This window comes from Zosterops lateralis (assembly GCF_965231275.1).
Source record: "Zosterops lateralis genome assembly, chromosome: 2".
NCBI classification, from domain to species: domain Eukaryota; kingdom Metazoa; phylum Chordata; class Aves; order Passeriformes; family Zosteropidae; genus Zosterops; species Zosterops lateralis.
In genome coordinates, this window is record NC_139763.1 from 99,028,488 (window position 1) to 99,045,627 (window position 17,140).

General features: G+C 39.9%; 1 protein-coding gene across 11 annotated transcripts in view; it reads left to right on the forward strand.

Annotated features, from left to right (window-relative positions):
- Nucleotides 1-17,140, forward strand: part of BBX (BBX high mobility group box domain containing) — a 140,207-nt gene that overhangs the window by 83,280 nt on the left and 39,787 nt on the right. For 10 of the 11 annotated variants that reach the window (XM_083885271.1, XM_083885272.1, XM_083885265.1 and 7 more), the window contains 4 exons: nucleotides 765-963; nucleotides 6,340-6,407; nucleotides 12,282-12,362; nucleotides 14,571-14,651. In XM_083885271.1, the coding sequence (XP_083741397.1) occupies nucleotides 765-963; nucleotides 6,340-6,407; nucleotides 12,282-12,362; nucleotides 14,571-14,651 (429 nt within the window). The remainder of the gene's footprint in view (nucleotides 1-764; nucleotides 964-6,339; nucleotides 6,408-12,281; nucleotides 12,363-14,570; nucleotides 14,652-17,140) is intronic. The other variant, XM_083885269.1, reaches the window with a different exon arrangement.

Below are 17,140 nucleotides of genomic sequence, written 5' to 3' on the forward strand. Positions count from 1 at the left end.
AATTCTTGGAAAATGGTGTTTTGTTTTGTGAATAAAATAGATGCTGGTCCTTTCCCCATCCCCCAAATTGAGATCCAGACCCTTTCCTCCACCCCCCATGTGTAGTTTGGCTTCCTTTGTTTTGCTGCCTCATACCAAAAACCCAGCAAACAACTGAGATGGGTGCTGGGTGCTCAAGGACAAAGAATGTTTTAAATGGTCACAGTTTGTTTTATGCAGCCATACAGGATGGTACATTTTGGAAAGAGCACTGGGATGGTGTATTACAAGATACTGAATATGACATTATACTGGTTGCAATTTGTTTCTGGTGCCTGGTTTGGGAAAGCGTATACTCAAGTATTCTAAGAACAGAACTACTAGAGAAGAATGAGTACAAGGCATCATGCTGCATTTATTGCTAAATGTGTATTTTTATTTAATTCAAACTAGTAAGTAAACCTGCAAAGAATTCAAGCATCAGAGCATGAGCATACAAGCACTGGGAAGCAGTTTGCTGGATCAGAACTTCAGCCTGCTCTGGATAATAGACCCTCAGGAGAGGAAAGAGAAAACCCACTTTTTTAGATATAGCTCTCTTTATCTTAATATTTTTTCTTAGCAAATTGTGTTGGTGGTTGGACTCTTAAGCATGTGATTTAAGTGTTAAAAAATCAAGATATTTAAGGATTAGTTTTTGTATTAAATCCTCTTACATGCAGTGTGCTCTCTTGCCCTGTGAAGAGTATAATGTCATGACTGATAATTTCTGTTTTCTTTTCTAGTACAAGGATGCATTTATGAAAGCAAACCCAGGGTACAAGTGGTGCCCCACAACCAACAAACCTGTGAAAACCCAGGCATCCAGTGTTACAAACAGGAAAAAGCTATGGGCCATTGCACCAGACTCTGCAAAAGACTTACCGAGCCCAAGGAAAGTAACCAAAAGTGAAGAAATGCCACAACTTAACTTTGGGATGGCAGGTGAGATTTCCATCCGTGGTACTCAGCTGTAGTATCCTCATTTTGTCTGGGGATGTGGTATTGAAACTGAACTGGGATACCTGTTTCCTTTGTTTCACATGGTACTGGAGTGTCCCCGATTAAGTTGCCAGAACTGTAGTTAAACCTCTCTGTAACAGTTTTCTAAAATTTTCTGTAGTGCATTATTTATTTTTAAGAGTCAAGTCCAAATTTGAGGCATCCTAACTCATACCCCTGTAGGGCCCAGATTTGATGGATTTTTGATACCAGCTTATCTGCTGTTAGAGACTTCCATTCTCTGGTCAAAAAGGAAAGTGCTGATTGTGTGTGTTCTGTTTCTCTGTCATAAAATGCTCTACTCTTTTTAGTAATTTACTATTTGAAAAAGTAGTTTACGGGTGTCTCAAGTTGGATACATTAATATTCTTGTGTACCAGTGGGGCTAGCACTTTTATATTTAAATCAAGAGAAGCATAATTTAATTTCAATTAATTGTGCTCTTTTGTCCATTATATCTTGGAGGAGCAAATTCTAAACTTTTAAACATTTGAAGAAAAAAAAAAAAAGAAATATGTGAAGAAGTGTAGGTGGAGTGCCTGGACTGGTGAAAAGCAGATAATCTCTCACTGATATCCATAAATAGCAGAACTGTTGTAATCATGACCTTGAAATACAGGGACATTAATGTTAAATACTGGCAGCTTAAGAACCTCGCAGTCAAGGTAAAAAATAATTCTCTGCCATTCTTTTTTCCCTTTTCCTTTTTTTTTTTTTTTGTTGTTGGGGTTTTTGTTTGTTTTGTTGTTTGTTTGTTTTTTTCATTTAAAGTTTCAGATGCATCAGTATTTTCAAAATTAGGAACTTTGTCATATCCTACCTGGTTTATGACAGGTGTGGAGCAGACGGGATTTCTCTGCTTAGAGAGATTGTGAGCTGGAGAGTAGAAAATGGTTTCATGGAACAAGTGTAAAAGAATGAAAAGGGATAAAGAGGCATAGTGGTATGAAAATTCCTGTAATGAAATTTCTTCTGGCTCTTAAGGAACTGTGAAATGTGATCAAAATAAAAGTGTTTCATTCTGCATAGTTCTGGTATATGGGAGAGTAGTTCCAAAAATCACAAGCCCCTTCAGACCATTCACCTTTTGCTTTTACAAGAATAATTTCTGTACTCCTTAAATATTTATTGACTTAACACAAAGAACAAGTAACGAGCTTTAATCTACCTCTCATCCATCCCCTAGTGCTCCTACTGGGCTATCCTAATGTTGAGTTTTTGAGTACAGAGGTCTTGAATCAACACCTGTCAGAGTAGGGTGAGAAATTAAGAATTAATTAGAAACTAATCCACTGTTTTATCTATAGAGCCATTCATTTCTGAAGAAAGTCCTTTATGCTACCTGTGATAGTTATTTGGGTTTTTTTCCTGCAGGCTAAGACAATGTGCATAGTATTTCATAAGGATCTTGCTCCAATCCTCATGCCAGTGAAGGCTGATAATATCTTGGGTATGAGAATAGCTCATAAAATAAAGACAGCTTCTGACAGAGGTGTTAGCAGCATCCACGTCATGACAAGTGTGCCATGCCAAATGGATTACTGCTTTGTCAACTGTACACTAGTTCATGTTAAATATGTTTATTGTGCTCTTCTCTGCTTGACTTCACATGATAGTTCAATTCAGCTTTCATTCTTCTTCCCAGTACAATCTCTTTAAAAGCCAGGCTGTATACCAGCTCATGAACTGAAATATAACTAAACCACCTCAAAAACACTTTTACCTTTGAAATGCCACTGATTCACTTGTATCTTCAAGGCAGGTAACTTCCTCAGGACAGGGTTTATATGAGTCTAGAGTCATGCCAGGAAATCTTTCATTTGTTGGTCATTCCTAATCATGTTTTGATTGCTTTTTATGTATTTCATTTTAATTTGGAAGATCTAATATATAGAGATTAAGGTCTTTGTTTTTTAAAGTCCCACACATGCTGTTTCCTTGTTTTTTGGCTTTACAAGAATAACCATGCCACATTTAAGTCTGTCATGCTGACCTACCATTATGTCAAGGTGCTGAGGTGTGGCACCAGCACTGGGCTTCTGACCTGCAGACCCACTAGTGATGTCCTTGATCATCCATCCTGGAAGCTGTAATTGAGCATTGAGTTTTTCTCATTATATGGCTCACCTGTGTGTAGGGTGTAGGGGAAAGAAGAGGCTTTGCAGAAGCTTTGCCATACAAATGTGTGAGATTTCCAGTATTTGCATATTTTTCCTTCAGAAGAAAGCCATCCGTGCCAAAATGCTTTTTACTGAGGCAAAAGCTGGAAGAAAGACACTTCTAGAGTAGGCTATATTCCTATAGAAATACAGTTTCTGTTTTTCAGAAAGAAGCTCAACTATTCACCCAGGTAAGAGTTGGTTGAAGCTGGTTCCTGCTGGCCTTCTTCCTGCTTAGTACTTCCTCAGTTTGTTGTTTCCTCTGACTGAGAAATGGCTGTGATGAACAAGCCAGCCTGCTGAGTCTATAACCAGCCCAGTACTAACAAAGTATGTCATTCCCAAACAGAGAGATGGTTTTAAGTTTCATCAATATGAAAAGCTGTTGAGAAAGTCACGAATCGCCTGCCATTCTGCAAGTCAAATGTGTGTGCTATTTTCCCAGTACTGTTGATTTAAGAATAAATTCTGTAAAATACCCCTTAAAATTCTTCTTAATACCAGTAAGCTCCTAGCTCCAGAAGAGAAACATTATTGTGCTGAGGAGGCACTGTAAGCATATGGCAGTGTTTGTACATTTTGTCTTCCCTTAGGTGAAGTTATTTTGTAATTGGGAACCTTAGTGGAAGGATTTCTGTTTTTATTGTGAGCAGACATCTAAGCACCAGCCCTCTGCTACAGCTGCAGCCTAAGTGTTTAAGCATCACATTAAACTTCTATTTCCAATTAATCTTTAATTTTTTCCTCCCTCTTAATTTTTATGTTTAAATAAACAGTTAAAGTATTTGCTTACTTGGGGAGAAAAACACTAAACCACACTTCTGTCTTTGTTCTCTTATGTTAAGCTACTTAATTGAAAGGCAGAAAACCAGAACTACCACGAAGATATTCAGAAGTGGGGCAAGAATTTTAGTCATAGACTGGGTGTTCTTGAGATGGCCAAAACTTGGGAGGGGGAAAAGGACCAACAGGTAATGAAGATAAAGCACTAAAGAGCAGCTGGGAGCCATCAAGGTGATGCAGGCATGAGGAAGTGCTATACTGCAGTTTGTCAGGCAAAGTGTTTTCAGGAGCCCCCTCATCTGATGTGGTGCTGCTGATCATCCATATTCAAGGAAGATGAATACACCTGGGAAAACTGGAGGAGGAGAGCTATAGGAATTGCTGAAATGATAGGAGATGGATGTGCTTGATGACATCGGGAGATCTTGAATTGTTTAGACCAGGAAAACAAGTGGAAGAAGAGTAGGACAAGTCCTGTAAATGCAGAAAAGGGAGATACTATTTAGGGAAGCAGTTACTAATCTTAGAGATGCGAGTACTAGAAAAAAAACATGTACTACCTGGCCCTGAGTATATTTAAGCTAAAACTTGGAAGAAAGCCCTTAGTGCTTAGAAGATATGAATCCTGCAAATGCCTTCCAAAGGGAGTAAAGAAAGTAGAAAGCAACCAGCCAAGACCTTACTGTTTAATATGGGGCTCAATAAGTTTATGGTGAGCCTGGAGATCTCTTCCAGTCTCTGCTTCCTCCAAATAAACTGCCTGCTCAGGCATTATCTTTCAAGATACATATTCATTTTTCACTTCCTAATTGCTCTGATGTCCTGTGCTCTGAAGGACTGAGTGGTTTCTGATCAACTGCTTGGATGGCAAAAGGTGCTGTTGCTGACAGGATCACTTTCACTTATGAATTGTGCTTAGATCCTTACTGGCTCTTCACATTTTCTGTGTCTCTGCTTGTTACTAGATCCCACACTTCTGGTAATGTCTCTTCAAAGAAATGTGATTTTTTTTTTTTTTTTCAGTTAAGAAGGCAAACTTCTTCCAAAAAAACAGAACCCCCCCACATGTGTTCTATGTGTTTATTATGGTGGAGAAAAAAGTTAATTCCAGCTGAATATTGGTTTTGAAGCTAGGTGCTATTTAGGATGCCTGTTTAATGTTATTTAATAATAAGCCACTCTTCTATCCATGAGATGGTGAATGAGCTTGGTTTATTTACATTGTTTTAATCTGTTTCTATTTAATGCCCTTCTAAAGGACTATTGAAAAAACTTACCTTGGGAATGTCAGTGAGAGATGCTGTGTGCAAGAAAACTTAGGGCAGCATCTGTGGTATTGAATTAACAGCATCAATGAGTATTTCCATGAATTAAACCGTGATCATGTATAGCACTAAACTGTTTGGAGGTTTGTTTACAGGTACAGGTTTTGCCCACATCAGCTGAAAAGATCAAAAAATTCCACTCACATTGTGGCTGTTGTATGAGACATTTGGCCACTGTCTGTCTCCCTGTCTGTACATGACACTGTTAAATCAGGCGCCTGCATTGCTCCCAAGGCATTCTCCCAAAATCAGACAATTAGTCTTCATAGTGATGAAGAGCAACCACTGTTCTGAGTGGAAAAGCAACTCCATGAGTAATGCACTGTCAGAGTTTATTGCTTTCACTTCTTGTCATTTTCTGAGCTCCTGAAGTGCAGGAACGCTGGAGGGGAAAAGCTGTCAGTATCAAATACTTGAAGAAAGAACATTTATATCTCCATTTTATATTCCTCAATTATATATTGTATTGGCAGGGCAACAAGTAGGCAGGCAGCTTGCCTGGCCAGTGCTTGTGCTGTTCTGGCTTCATGCTTCAGAGCTGTCAGGCTGGCACTTTTCACCACTAAATACAGTGCTAAATTAGAGAAATGAAAATAGAAATTCTGCTTCAGAGCTTGATCATGTTGTTTTGTTCTATCTTTTTATTTGTTCAGTCACCAAGGAAGAAACCCCTCCTTTGTTCGGAGCATCCACCGACATACAAACCTGTGCATTATTAGAGCATCTTTGTGTGTATTTTTGTATGAGATCATTACAGTTGCTGCTTTAAAGATATTCATCTCTACAGTACCTAAAACCTTTGGCAGTAGAATTGTAAATCCATGCAATGGGGTGTTAAGCACACAAATCCAATTAAATCCTTCAAACCGCTTTGAAAGCCTTCCCAGAGGGTACAGAAATGGTTATTTGTGATTCTCTTGAACTGCCTTTTATGGCAGCTTGCTGAGAGTGTCTGTGACAAGTAGTCTTCTGGGGCTTTAGTGGTGCAAGTGGTACGTTTTTTAAACAAGCAAATGAATCAACTTAAGACTCCATTTTTACTCTTTTAACAGATCCTACACAAATGGGAGGCCTGAGTATGCTGCTTCTAGCAGGGGAACATGCACTTACTGCACAAGAGGTAAGGAACTCTCCTCTCTCCCTTACCACGAGCTCTCAGTTTAAAGAGCTTGTAAGAGGAATATTTGACCAGTAGGGAATGAAAGTTAGGACGCATCTCAGGTAACCTCAACTGGGAATGAGCTGAGTCTTGTATCCCAGCTGTGAGGGCAGAGGTTGAGCACAGTTCAGTATTAACTCTCTTGGTACTTAAGAACACCAGTCAAGCTTGCTTTGTGAAGGGACATTGTCAGAGGTAAAAGGGTTGAAATACAGTGACTGTGTTAACAAACAAGTGGTTTGCAAGCTTTTCTGGGCAAAGATCTTATATGCTTCTGCAATGCCTCACACAGCTGTGGCCTTGGCTCTAGCAGATAAATAAATACCTAATTTCCTACAAAATCAGCATCATTGTGTATGCATTCTGAAGCCATGCAAGTGCTAACAGGTAACTGAAGTACTGCAGTCTGCTCCTATTCACCTAAGTCCTTATGTCTAAAAAGAAGTTTGTAGTTCAGTTGCGATCACATATGTGTTCTATATTTTTACAAAGGAGTCTAGTAAGTGTTTGTGCATATCTCCAGTAGTGCAGAGGTCTCTGGTCTTTCTGATTATTAATACCATCTGGTTTTTAGGCCAACTTTGAAAATTACTCAAAAGGTGGCTTCTTTGTTGGGTATAGTAAGTAGTCACTGCCATAAATCTCTTGCTCTAGGAAAGAGCTCTGTTTTGTTGTTGTTTTTATTGGGATGAAAAGTAATAATTAACTTAATCTATATGTGCAGTGCCTTTGAGATGTATTGATCCTGTATTGCCAGGACTCCTCAATGCTTTGCAGGCCAGTTTAGCCATGGAAGTTTTGTGCTGTGTGGGTACTGGCCTTCTGTGCTGCAGCATGAAAAATAAGAAATACTCAAGCCAAGTTGACGGAGAAGTGAAAAGAAACACTTTATTTTGTGCTAAAATTATACTGTCCTGTACTTCTCAAACTTGTAATCTCAGCTTGAAGCATAGAATCTGCTTTTACTATGCTGTTACATTTAAATGTGAGGGAAGGTATATTGTAGTCACAGATACTGCATTCCTTTAAAAAAGGTCTTTGCTATGACCTTGAGAGCTGAGGTGTCTTGATTTTACAAGAGTCTCAGTAGTATGATTTCAGATGGCAGTGTAAGAATAAAAGATCTACAATTAAATTTAGAGTTAAATCAAAAAGCATGTTGTGTGATTGTTTTAGTGCATGGAAGTTCTTTTGATCAGAACTTCTTTATTTTGAGCAAAAGACACACTTCCCATGTGCCTCAATAAATCCCATTTTTTCCTGTGCAATATGTGTGAAGAAATGTGCAATATGACTTGTGATGAAATATTCACTTTATGTATAAACTAAACTCTACTCTTCTGGGCCTGTAGTCTTCTTCTGAAACCTGGCCCTCTACATCAAAGAAGCAATCTGTGTAATCTGCTTTCCTCAAAAATGTAGAACAAAATAATTGTCATAAGTACAGCCCAAACAAAACTAGTTGGGGGGTTATTAAAATCGTGATGAGCCATAATTTATCCCATACTTACTAATGAGTAAGTATTTTAATTTTAATAAGTAATTTTAATTGTCCTACCCTATCTGACAAGTGGTTAAGGGACAGAGCACTTGCCCAGGAAACTGCACATCTTTGATTCTTTTTGAGGATCCCCTTTGTAAAATACTTCCTCCAGATCAATTTGGGTGATTGGTATTCTTAGAGGGACCCAAAGGAACCAAGTTTAGTCCTCCTTATTGCATGTTAGCAGCAGATAAGTCTCTAGCTGTGTGTCCAGATGCTGAGAGACTTTCTCAGTGTCTTGTGTGGCAGCCCTGGTGTGCCTTCCATTTTTCCTTTATTTTCATATGTTTCAGTGGTGAATAGATACAGAGGAAATATTTCTTAGGCATGTCTTTCTCAAATCAGTAATGATCCTAAGCCTATTTAGACTTGAATAACTGAACAGCTCTTCTGTCTTCCCACCCTCAGGCCTGCAGACAGAGGAGATGTGAGATGGTCATTTTTGCATGCCATTAGGAGGATCTATGGTTGGGTTTCCATGCTTATGGTCTCACACTTAAACCAGCATCTGGGAGGCTAGCAGAACATGCTAGGAGGTGATAGACTCAGAAAGCAGCTCGAGAATTCATTGTAGAGTTGGAAAGCTGCTTTGCTCTTCAGTGAAGAGGAGTCAGTTGTGTTGTATTAGAGTTGATATTCACATGGGAGAGAATATGGTGTACTAAGGTGACTCCAGAGGTATGATCAGTGAAAGAGGTTCAGAAGTTGCTTTATTACGGACAATATATGTATTGTTTTTATTATATGCATGTAAATATATAAATACACATGGTACTTCTAAAACCTTGGCATTTCTATTTTTTTTAAAAAGGACAGATACAGTGTCATATTTTAAAGAATGCTATAAATTATGCAGTCTAAATTTTTACATACATTATAACATGTAGTCTAGATCATTAAAGTGTATGTCTACACTTATGATGCATCTACACATATATGGTTCTTAAACTGGGGATCTGCCGGACACGGGATTACCTGTCAACTTGCATATTGACTGTGCATGTGTATGATTATGTGTATGATTATGCAGCCTTGGCTGGCCTTGTAAGCACAGGTCTTACGTACTTTTACAATCTTAAAGTTGTTAATGGAGGAGAGGGCAGCGCTGGCACGGTGTTGCTCTGCACTTCAGAGAGGATGAAGGACATTGCACTTAGAGGTCTGCTAATCCCATGAAAAGTATTCAACACCTGCTGATGTTCTGCCAAGTGTATGCTAAATTAATGCATAGGGGTTTTTCAGCTGAGGTATTTAATCTTCAAGTTGCCAGGAGCCCAGATGTCAGGTAACCCAGTGACCTGCTAGTAGGAGGATGGGAAGAGGCATAACAGTGATACTTACAAAATTGTTTTGAGGCTTCAATTGCCATCTCTGTTTGTTGCCAATATAGTCTCATTTTTACAAATTTTTGTAATAGACTAGGGAGTTTCTCTTCTGATATCAGAATTCAGTGTTGGTAGGTGATACATTTCTAGGCAGCAGCTGGAGATCTACTAAGCAGATAGGCAAGAGAAGCTACAGACCTTAAAGGTAGCCGGCAAAGGATGTGGATATGCAGTGAGTTTCCCCCTGCATTTGGATGTGTTCATCAGTTCCACAAGACAGTGGTGTATGAGCATAGTTTATTGAACACCTGAGCAGAGATGCCGGAGGGGTCTGTCTGCTCCAGCTGCTGTGGTTTTGCCAGGCAAAGCCTGCTCCTCACCGCAGGTTACTTGGCAGCAAGGCTGAAGCCGGGTGAGCAGCGCTCCTTGCTCGCCTGTTCGGCTCCCAGCTCATCTCCTCACTCGTCCGTCAGGCCCTTTCCTTGCCTTACAGCAGCACCTAGTGGACTCTCTGTAGGTTACTGCCCAGAAATCCCGAAATCCGGAGCATCCTCCAAATCCTGCCTACCAGCGCTAACGCCTCGCAGCGGTCGGAGTGTGCCTGTCCCAGGGGTTTTCCTCCATCCCTGTTCTCTGTGATCGTTTTAGAGCAGATTAGGGTAAACTGCAGGGAAGGGAAGGGAAGGGAAGGGAAGGGAAGGGAAGGGAAGGGAAGGGAAGGGAAGGGAAGGGAAGGGAAGGGAAGGGAAGGGAAGGGAAGGGAAGGGAAGGGAAGGCCTGTGGTTTCCTTCTTTTTTTGAGAACAAAAGGCCATCTTGCATGTGATACAGGGTCTGTGCAAAGTGTGAATCAGAAGTGAAAAATCTCTCAGTGCAACTTGATTGAAGAAAGGCTGGGAGGAGGAAACAGAAGTGGAATGTTGAGGGCGTTTTATTAGAGCAGGAAATGGGATGTACAAAATTACACTCTCTTGCATCTGTTCCCTCTGCTAATTATTTTAATGCTTTGATCAGGTTCAGCCTGGCAAAGGTTAGAAATCCTGGAGATGAGAGGTTTCCCACAGGTCAAGAATGTTTGGGGAGCAGCAGAGTAGAAGAAACAAGCTCAAATTGTTGTAAAGGCAACAGCATTAAGTTTTTTTTAAGAGCAGCAGGAGTTGATAGGAAAAGCATAGTGGTTCCAACCACAAGGTCTCCACTGAGTTAGTGAGCACCAGCAATCTGTTCTCTACACACAAAGCTGTGGAGAACTGGGCTTCACACCTTTCACGCCTCCCACAGCAAGTGGTTCTTGTCCCACCAGGTGTACAAACTATACCCAGCCCCCAGGCAGTGTGAAGGCTCATCCTGAGTGTCTTGACAGCACCTGTGTTACAGGGCCTGAGGTGGGATAGCCCCTCTTGGAAGGGCACTGCCACTCCAGCATGGTGCTCCTGGGGTCCACGGCTCAATGGCCCCAAACTCAGAGCTAAGCAGGCTAAGGCAGCTGGTTGAACTGCAGAAAATACGGGAAACAAGTCTAAATTTTCATTATTTCTTTAAGAATCCCACCAGTGCAATGGCCTAAAATAACCAAATGAGTGTTCAGACGTGCAGGCAGCAACCTTACATATTAACACCTTTACAGCGTCTCAGACCTTCAGAGATGGGTCTCTCAAAAGCAGCAAGATGCTTTCCTGGTGTGGTCCAGACTACTGTTGAGGCACAGACACCCTAAGCAGACTGTACAGAAACATGATAAAAGTCAGTAATAAACATTACATCAGTGAAAACAGTAGTAGCACTACTTAGTAAAAATGCAGAAGATAGACATTAAAAATACATTCTTTGTGGCCCTTTGGGTTGCTGTATTCCCATAGTACACTGATAAAACATCTTGCCCAGTGTTTAATAAATACAGTGGAAGTATAGATCACAGGAGTCACTGTTGCTGCTTGGTTTTATGGCAGGGAAGAAACAAGTTTGTAATGTAAGCCAATTGTCACATTGGTATATTTCCCCTTGGCTCGTGGGTTGCTACACTTGGATTTAGTGTTTCCAGGGGAGCGTGGGTAGCAGATTCCTGAAAGCAAATGCTGCTGTTGCTGTTGCAGTGCTTCAGGATCCCAGACAAACAGCAGCAGGAGCAGCAGGGCAAGCTGCAGGTGCTGTAGGCCGGAGTGTGCCGTGGGGCTTAGTGCTTACTAACAACAGGTGCAGTCAGTAGCTAAATCTCATGTGCTTTCGCCAATAAAAGCTGTTGATTTACTCTTTTGGTTAATGAATAAGAGAAAGCCCCACATTTACTTTTGATGAATCTTTTAAATAAACTGAAATTTTGAGGGGAAAAAGTTGTTAGGGTAAAAAATTCCATCCTAGGACTTTCTCTAAAATCTTATGTATCCTCTCTTTTTTTTCTGTTTCTTGCAGGCCATGTTACATACCTTATTTTACACTAACAGTATCTCATTCTCCTAGGAGTTACATATGCAAATCTTTTACACTCAAATGTGACACTTAATGAATGTATTATATTTGATATAATTCCTTTACAGAATAATGCTTGATTAACATATTTCTAGCTAATAAGAATGCCACAGCTAAGATCTGTGTTAATTCAAATAAGGCTTTATTGTAGCACAAGTTGCACATCTAGCAGTGTCAATAGTGTCACCAATACAAGATAGTTATGTGTGTAGTCCAGCATAATCCATTGAGCATTCTATTGCATAAAAACTATTCTAACAAGTTCAGGATCATAAAAGGAGGAAAAAAACCTGGTATTTTTGTGGTCTTTTTCTAAGACAGCTTTCAAGTGCATTAAAATGGGTACTAAACTATGTTTTCATCTATAAATGTGATTTAATCTTTCCAGGACTGTGAAACATCAGCTGGTCCTTCTTCTCTTAAATGATTTGTTTTGCTCACTGTTGTTTTTACCTTGAGAGAAGCCCCTTTGAGGTCTTACTGTGCACACTCCTTGTTTCAGGTTTCCTCCAGTACTTGCCAGTCTGATGCATCTAATTCTACAGAACCCTGTCAGAAGTCATCATTGTTTCAGTTTGCAGAGGTGAGTTTCAAAAAGGGGTTTTTTTGTAAGTGCTTCCTTTTAAGAAGCATCTGATGTCCAGCTGAAAAGAAATCAAGTGTCTTTAACTAAAGTTGATGCTGTTATTTATTCCCTCAGTTTTGGGTTTATGCTGTTGAATCATTTATCAGATTGGTCAGACTTGAAGTGCAAGAGAGAGTGTTTAGGACCATGGTGGAAACCCAAATGCAATCATGGAGCTGTGGTTTAAGCTGTAATCTGGAGATATGTCATTCCTGCACTTAGTTTTAAACTAGAGCCTTATTAACTAAGGTTTTAACATGTATTTGGGTGTTACATTGTGTTTCTAATCTCTTCTGGCTGCTTTAGTCATCAGCTCCATTAAAAATCAATGTAGTTCTTAAATTTCCAGAATTTTCTTGTAGAACCACCAAACAGCTCTATGCAAGTGTGCTTTAATTGTGCAATGTACAATATTTTTGTCAACATACTCCAGATACTGCTAGAAGTGCAACTGTGGTGTGTGTATTGTTCTTTTTCTTTGAAGAAAGAAAACAGTTCTATCCAAGTCTTAATGGGTTTCATTGGTGTAAATAATATGACAAAAATGAGATTTCAAGGAGCTCTGGCTCTCTGCAAGCATCACTTGTTTCTTGACATTGTTCCAATTTTTGAAATAATCATAATACAAGACACAAAAATACATACTTGTATAGGTACTGATTTTACAGGACACTGTGTAGTTTTTAAGTAAGTGTATATGGAAAGAAATTTTGTTGTGGTAGGGGCTTTTTGTGACCTGTATTCACACCGGCTATTAATCTGGCTTGTGTGTCTTTAATATTCATAGCCTTTGCACCTTCAAACTCTTCCCCAAACATCATCAATGTGGAGCAGATACATTGCAATCCTAGCACACAGGAAATGGGACTTTTTTTCAGTTGGATATTTTAACATCAGCACACAAGCCCTTGAGTTCCAACTTTAAGATCCGAGTGTTTCAAATGTATTAGAATTAATTAAGGCACAGATCCTTTATTTCTGATTAAAGGTAATGGCCAGAGTGAAGTAGATAACCTGTAATTGGGCTCTTAAACAGCCTGCTGGCTTTTCTTCTTAGGAAGGGGAAATGCCTAGTGTGCCAGCAATGAAAAACAATACTTAGAGGCTTCTTAGAACTGGTTAATTCCAGTATCACTTATGACACTTCTGTGGTAATGATTCAACATCCATCTTCCCATATTCCTGGAGTGCTTCTGTGTGTTTATACTATCAGTAGAGCAACGTCTTATATTGAATTTCACTCACTGCTGAATCTTTTAAAGAGTAAGACAAATACCAGCTCACCTAATTGTTTCAGTTCATTTTACAGTGCTGAAGGAGGGAAGTGCCAGACTCCTGTGACAGTAGGCAGGAATTGTGTGCTGCCAGATATGCCCTTTCTGAGGGCTTCTGACCTCTGGATTTTCCTTATCCGTTGAAGAAAAAATTCAGTGGTGCCAGGAAACAAGCTCACCTGTACTGCTAAAACACATGGTTTAGAGGTAGCTTACTAATGATCAGTAATTAGAAATGCAAATTAGCTGGTCTTATTTTTCAAGGATGTTAAACAGCCCGTAGAGGGGGTGCACCTAACCAGTGCATGGTAGGTATGTGTGTCAGTGGCAAAACAATTGGTACTTGTTATGAAGTCTAACATTAATTAGAGGTGTCATTTGCAACAAAACTACTGGACACAAGTTAAACAATATGAAATGCAGTTACCTTAGTGTGTTGGATAGATCTGGTATCTCAGAATACCTGCACACATAGTGTTCCTGTCCACACTTACCTTCTGTGCTAAGTAGCAATTTGTGCTCTGTCATCACCACCATTCTGCAATTTCAGGTCTTCCACTGAACTGTGAAATACAATAGTGTTAAGTATTTGTTGCTAACCCTTCTTTGACATATCAGCAGGCAAATAAAAGCCCTTCAAAAAAAGCCTGTTTTGTTGATCCTAGAAAAGATTTTCCTTCTGAAAAATATTTCAAGATTACCATTTCACAGATCACCTGTTTATGTGTTTCCTGGAAAGCAGATACTGTTTGTTCTAAGGGTGTGTTGGGACTCTTTTGCATTCTCTGGAGTACCAGGAGTCTGTTTATGACAGATTATAAATTTAGCATGTTGAAGTGTGATACTGAAACTGAAGAGTTAGGTAACACAAGCATAATTGTTTTTCTGACAGATCTCTTCCAACACGTCACAGCCTGGAGTCCTGGGGGCAGTAAAACAAACGGAGGAGTCTGCATTGTTTCAGTTTGCTGAGGTATAATCGCAGAATGTGGTGGGGGAGGTTTCAGTTTGCTGAGGTATAATCGCAGAATGTGGTGGGGGAGGATGGGAGGAAGCAAAGAACCGGTAAAAGTCATCACTGAATGGCTAAGCACCCTGTCTTATCAGGGATTCCCATCAGGAGATGTATATCTTCGTGACAGCATTGTGTTGAGAAAACCACGGAGTGAATAACCGGTGATAGGATGAGATGTTGGCCAGTTCTACCAGCTGAGAGATGCTGGGCTTGTGAACATTACCTGGCCTTCCATACCCAAAGGATCACTGCAGACTTACTTATCCAAATGGCCTTTTAATTTACATCTAGGAAAACAGCAATTAAAAGACATTCTGAAATGACAGGGTGCAGTGCCTGTGGGAAGAGGCTGCAGCAGGGCGGAATGGTGACTGCCCTAGAGGCAGGAATCATTTGAAGAATCCTTGCAGGTCAAAGGAAGCTTATCACAACAGCCACAAGGATATTTAACAGCATTGTTAGGTGGTGTCTTATCAAATCTATCAGTTTCCCATAAGTAAGTAGCCTTTCTGCCTTCCTCCACATATTGAAGATTTGGAGTTCCTGAAATGCTGCTTTTAGGAATTTCTTCTCCCATGTGTTGAATGTGCCTCTGTAAATTGACTTTCCACACATATACTCTTCTTGCCCATTTGGGGGAGTCTGATACTGCTTGCAGAATCAGTTAAGCCACAGGTGCATTTTGTATGTGTCTGAAAAGGCTGGGATTGGAGCCGGTGCTATTGCAGGGGAGCCTAAAGAAATTGAAAGATACTCTGTTATTCTGTGTGTTTACACAGGTTTGGCTACATACCACACACTTCCTTCTGTGAAATGTTGAGCTAATTGTCTACTCTGTTTTTAGCTTGGCTAAAATGGGCCTTGGTGTTTTTCTTAGCAGGCCAAGGAAGATAAATCAATTTACTGATTCAGGTGCCAGAAAATATCTGACTACAAACACCCCTGTAAAAGATACAATAGAGTTAATAGTTCTAATCATGAAGGTATTTTTATATGTACCACATTTTTGAAAGCTAGAAGTCAATTTGCAAAGCTCTTATGTCAAAATGAGTAGAATTGAGCGGGATGAAACTATGTGTTGAAGCCAGACTTTTAAACCAAGTTAAAAGATACAAACTGGAGAACATTTCTTGTTAATTTTATTGCAAAATACTGGAGTAATATTGCAAGTGAATCTGCTAACTTAGTTGCAAAAATCTCAGTCATTCTGGATATATCTGCAGAGTTGAACAGAATATGTATTGCATTTAATACAACATTCTTAAATTGTCATATAAAGCCTGGCTTAACCCTACTCTCAGAATTTCACAGAACCTAAAATCGTTTCCTCTCCTAATTGAACAAACAAAACGACAAACCTGAAAATTGTCATACGGATGTGACAGTGCATTGAGCTGCATTCCATTATGCTGAGTGAGCTCCTTTGGCACATTGGAGTGCACATATGAATCATCAAATGTTAGGTAGAAGAGGTGCTTAGAAAGTTAATTAGGATTTACTGAGGACAGTTTTAGAGTCAGGGTTAATCTCTTTTTCTTGTAAAAATATTTAAATGTATATGCAGTCTGGAGGAGTTGGTTTTGTTCTGTGGCTGGAAATAGGAGACAGGAATCTGGAAAGGAGGAAGAAAACCAAACAAAATTTTAAAAATCCACCCTGCTAGCCATTGTTATTCTTCCTGTGAAATCTTAATGACAGTGATGAACATCATTTTGTATCTGTAGCAGTAGAGACATGGCATTTTTCTAAGCTTGTAACCTGATGATTTGATTTAGGTTGCTCCTGGGGAAAGCATTGGGCACATTACAGAACCACTTTAAGCTTTCTCCTCTGCTATTAAAGCTGCTTGTGCTCTTTCAGCTATAAGGGCTTTCATTTGCACAGGCTGCCTTTGTCAAATTTGGCAAAAGTCCTGTTCCTTACTGTGCCACTTCTTACTGCATCTTGTCTATATGAGCGCGTTACTGCATTTAGTGAGCTAAATTATGGCAGGCAATTTGCAGTGGGCTGCTGTCAGCAATGCACAGTCTACAAAAGAAAAAAGAGAGAGAGAGAAAGTAGTTATTTAACCAGTAGCCAAGTAGACCTGTGAAGAAATGCGAAGTGTGCTCTAGTCTGATGTGCCTGGAGACTTCTGGCAGCCATCCCAGCTCAGTTTTGGTTCTGGCTGGGTGTTCCTCATATGTTGCCTTTCTCTTCACCGCCTTTGCAGCAGGGTGAGTAAGAGTGCCTCTTTGTGAAGACAGCGATCCCATTGAGTAGGCTTGTCATTTAAAACAGACACCTTTACCCCAGGAGTACAAGTGCCCTGTCACTCAGAAACAGCTCGTTATGTCTAGAGTAGCATGGGATTCTTTTTGTCTTTATAGCCTCAGTTAGTCTTTCATCTGGTTGTCTAGCCCAAGTGCTATAGTTGTCAATTAAAGCTGTTCAGGATATGGCTAATG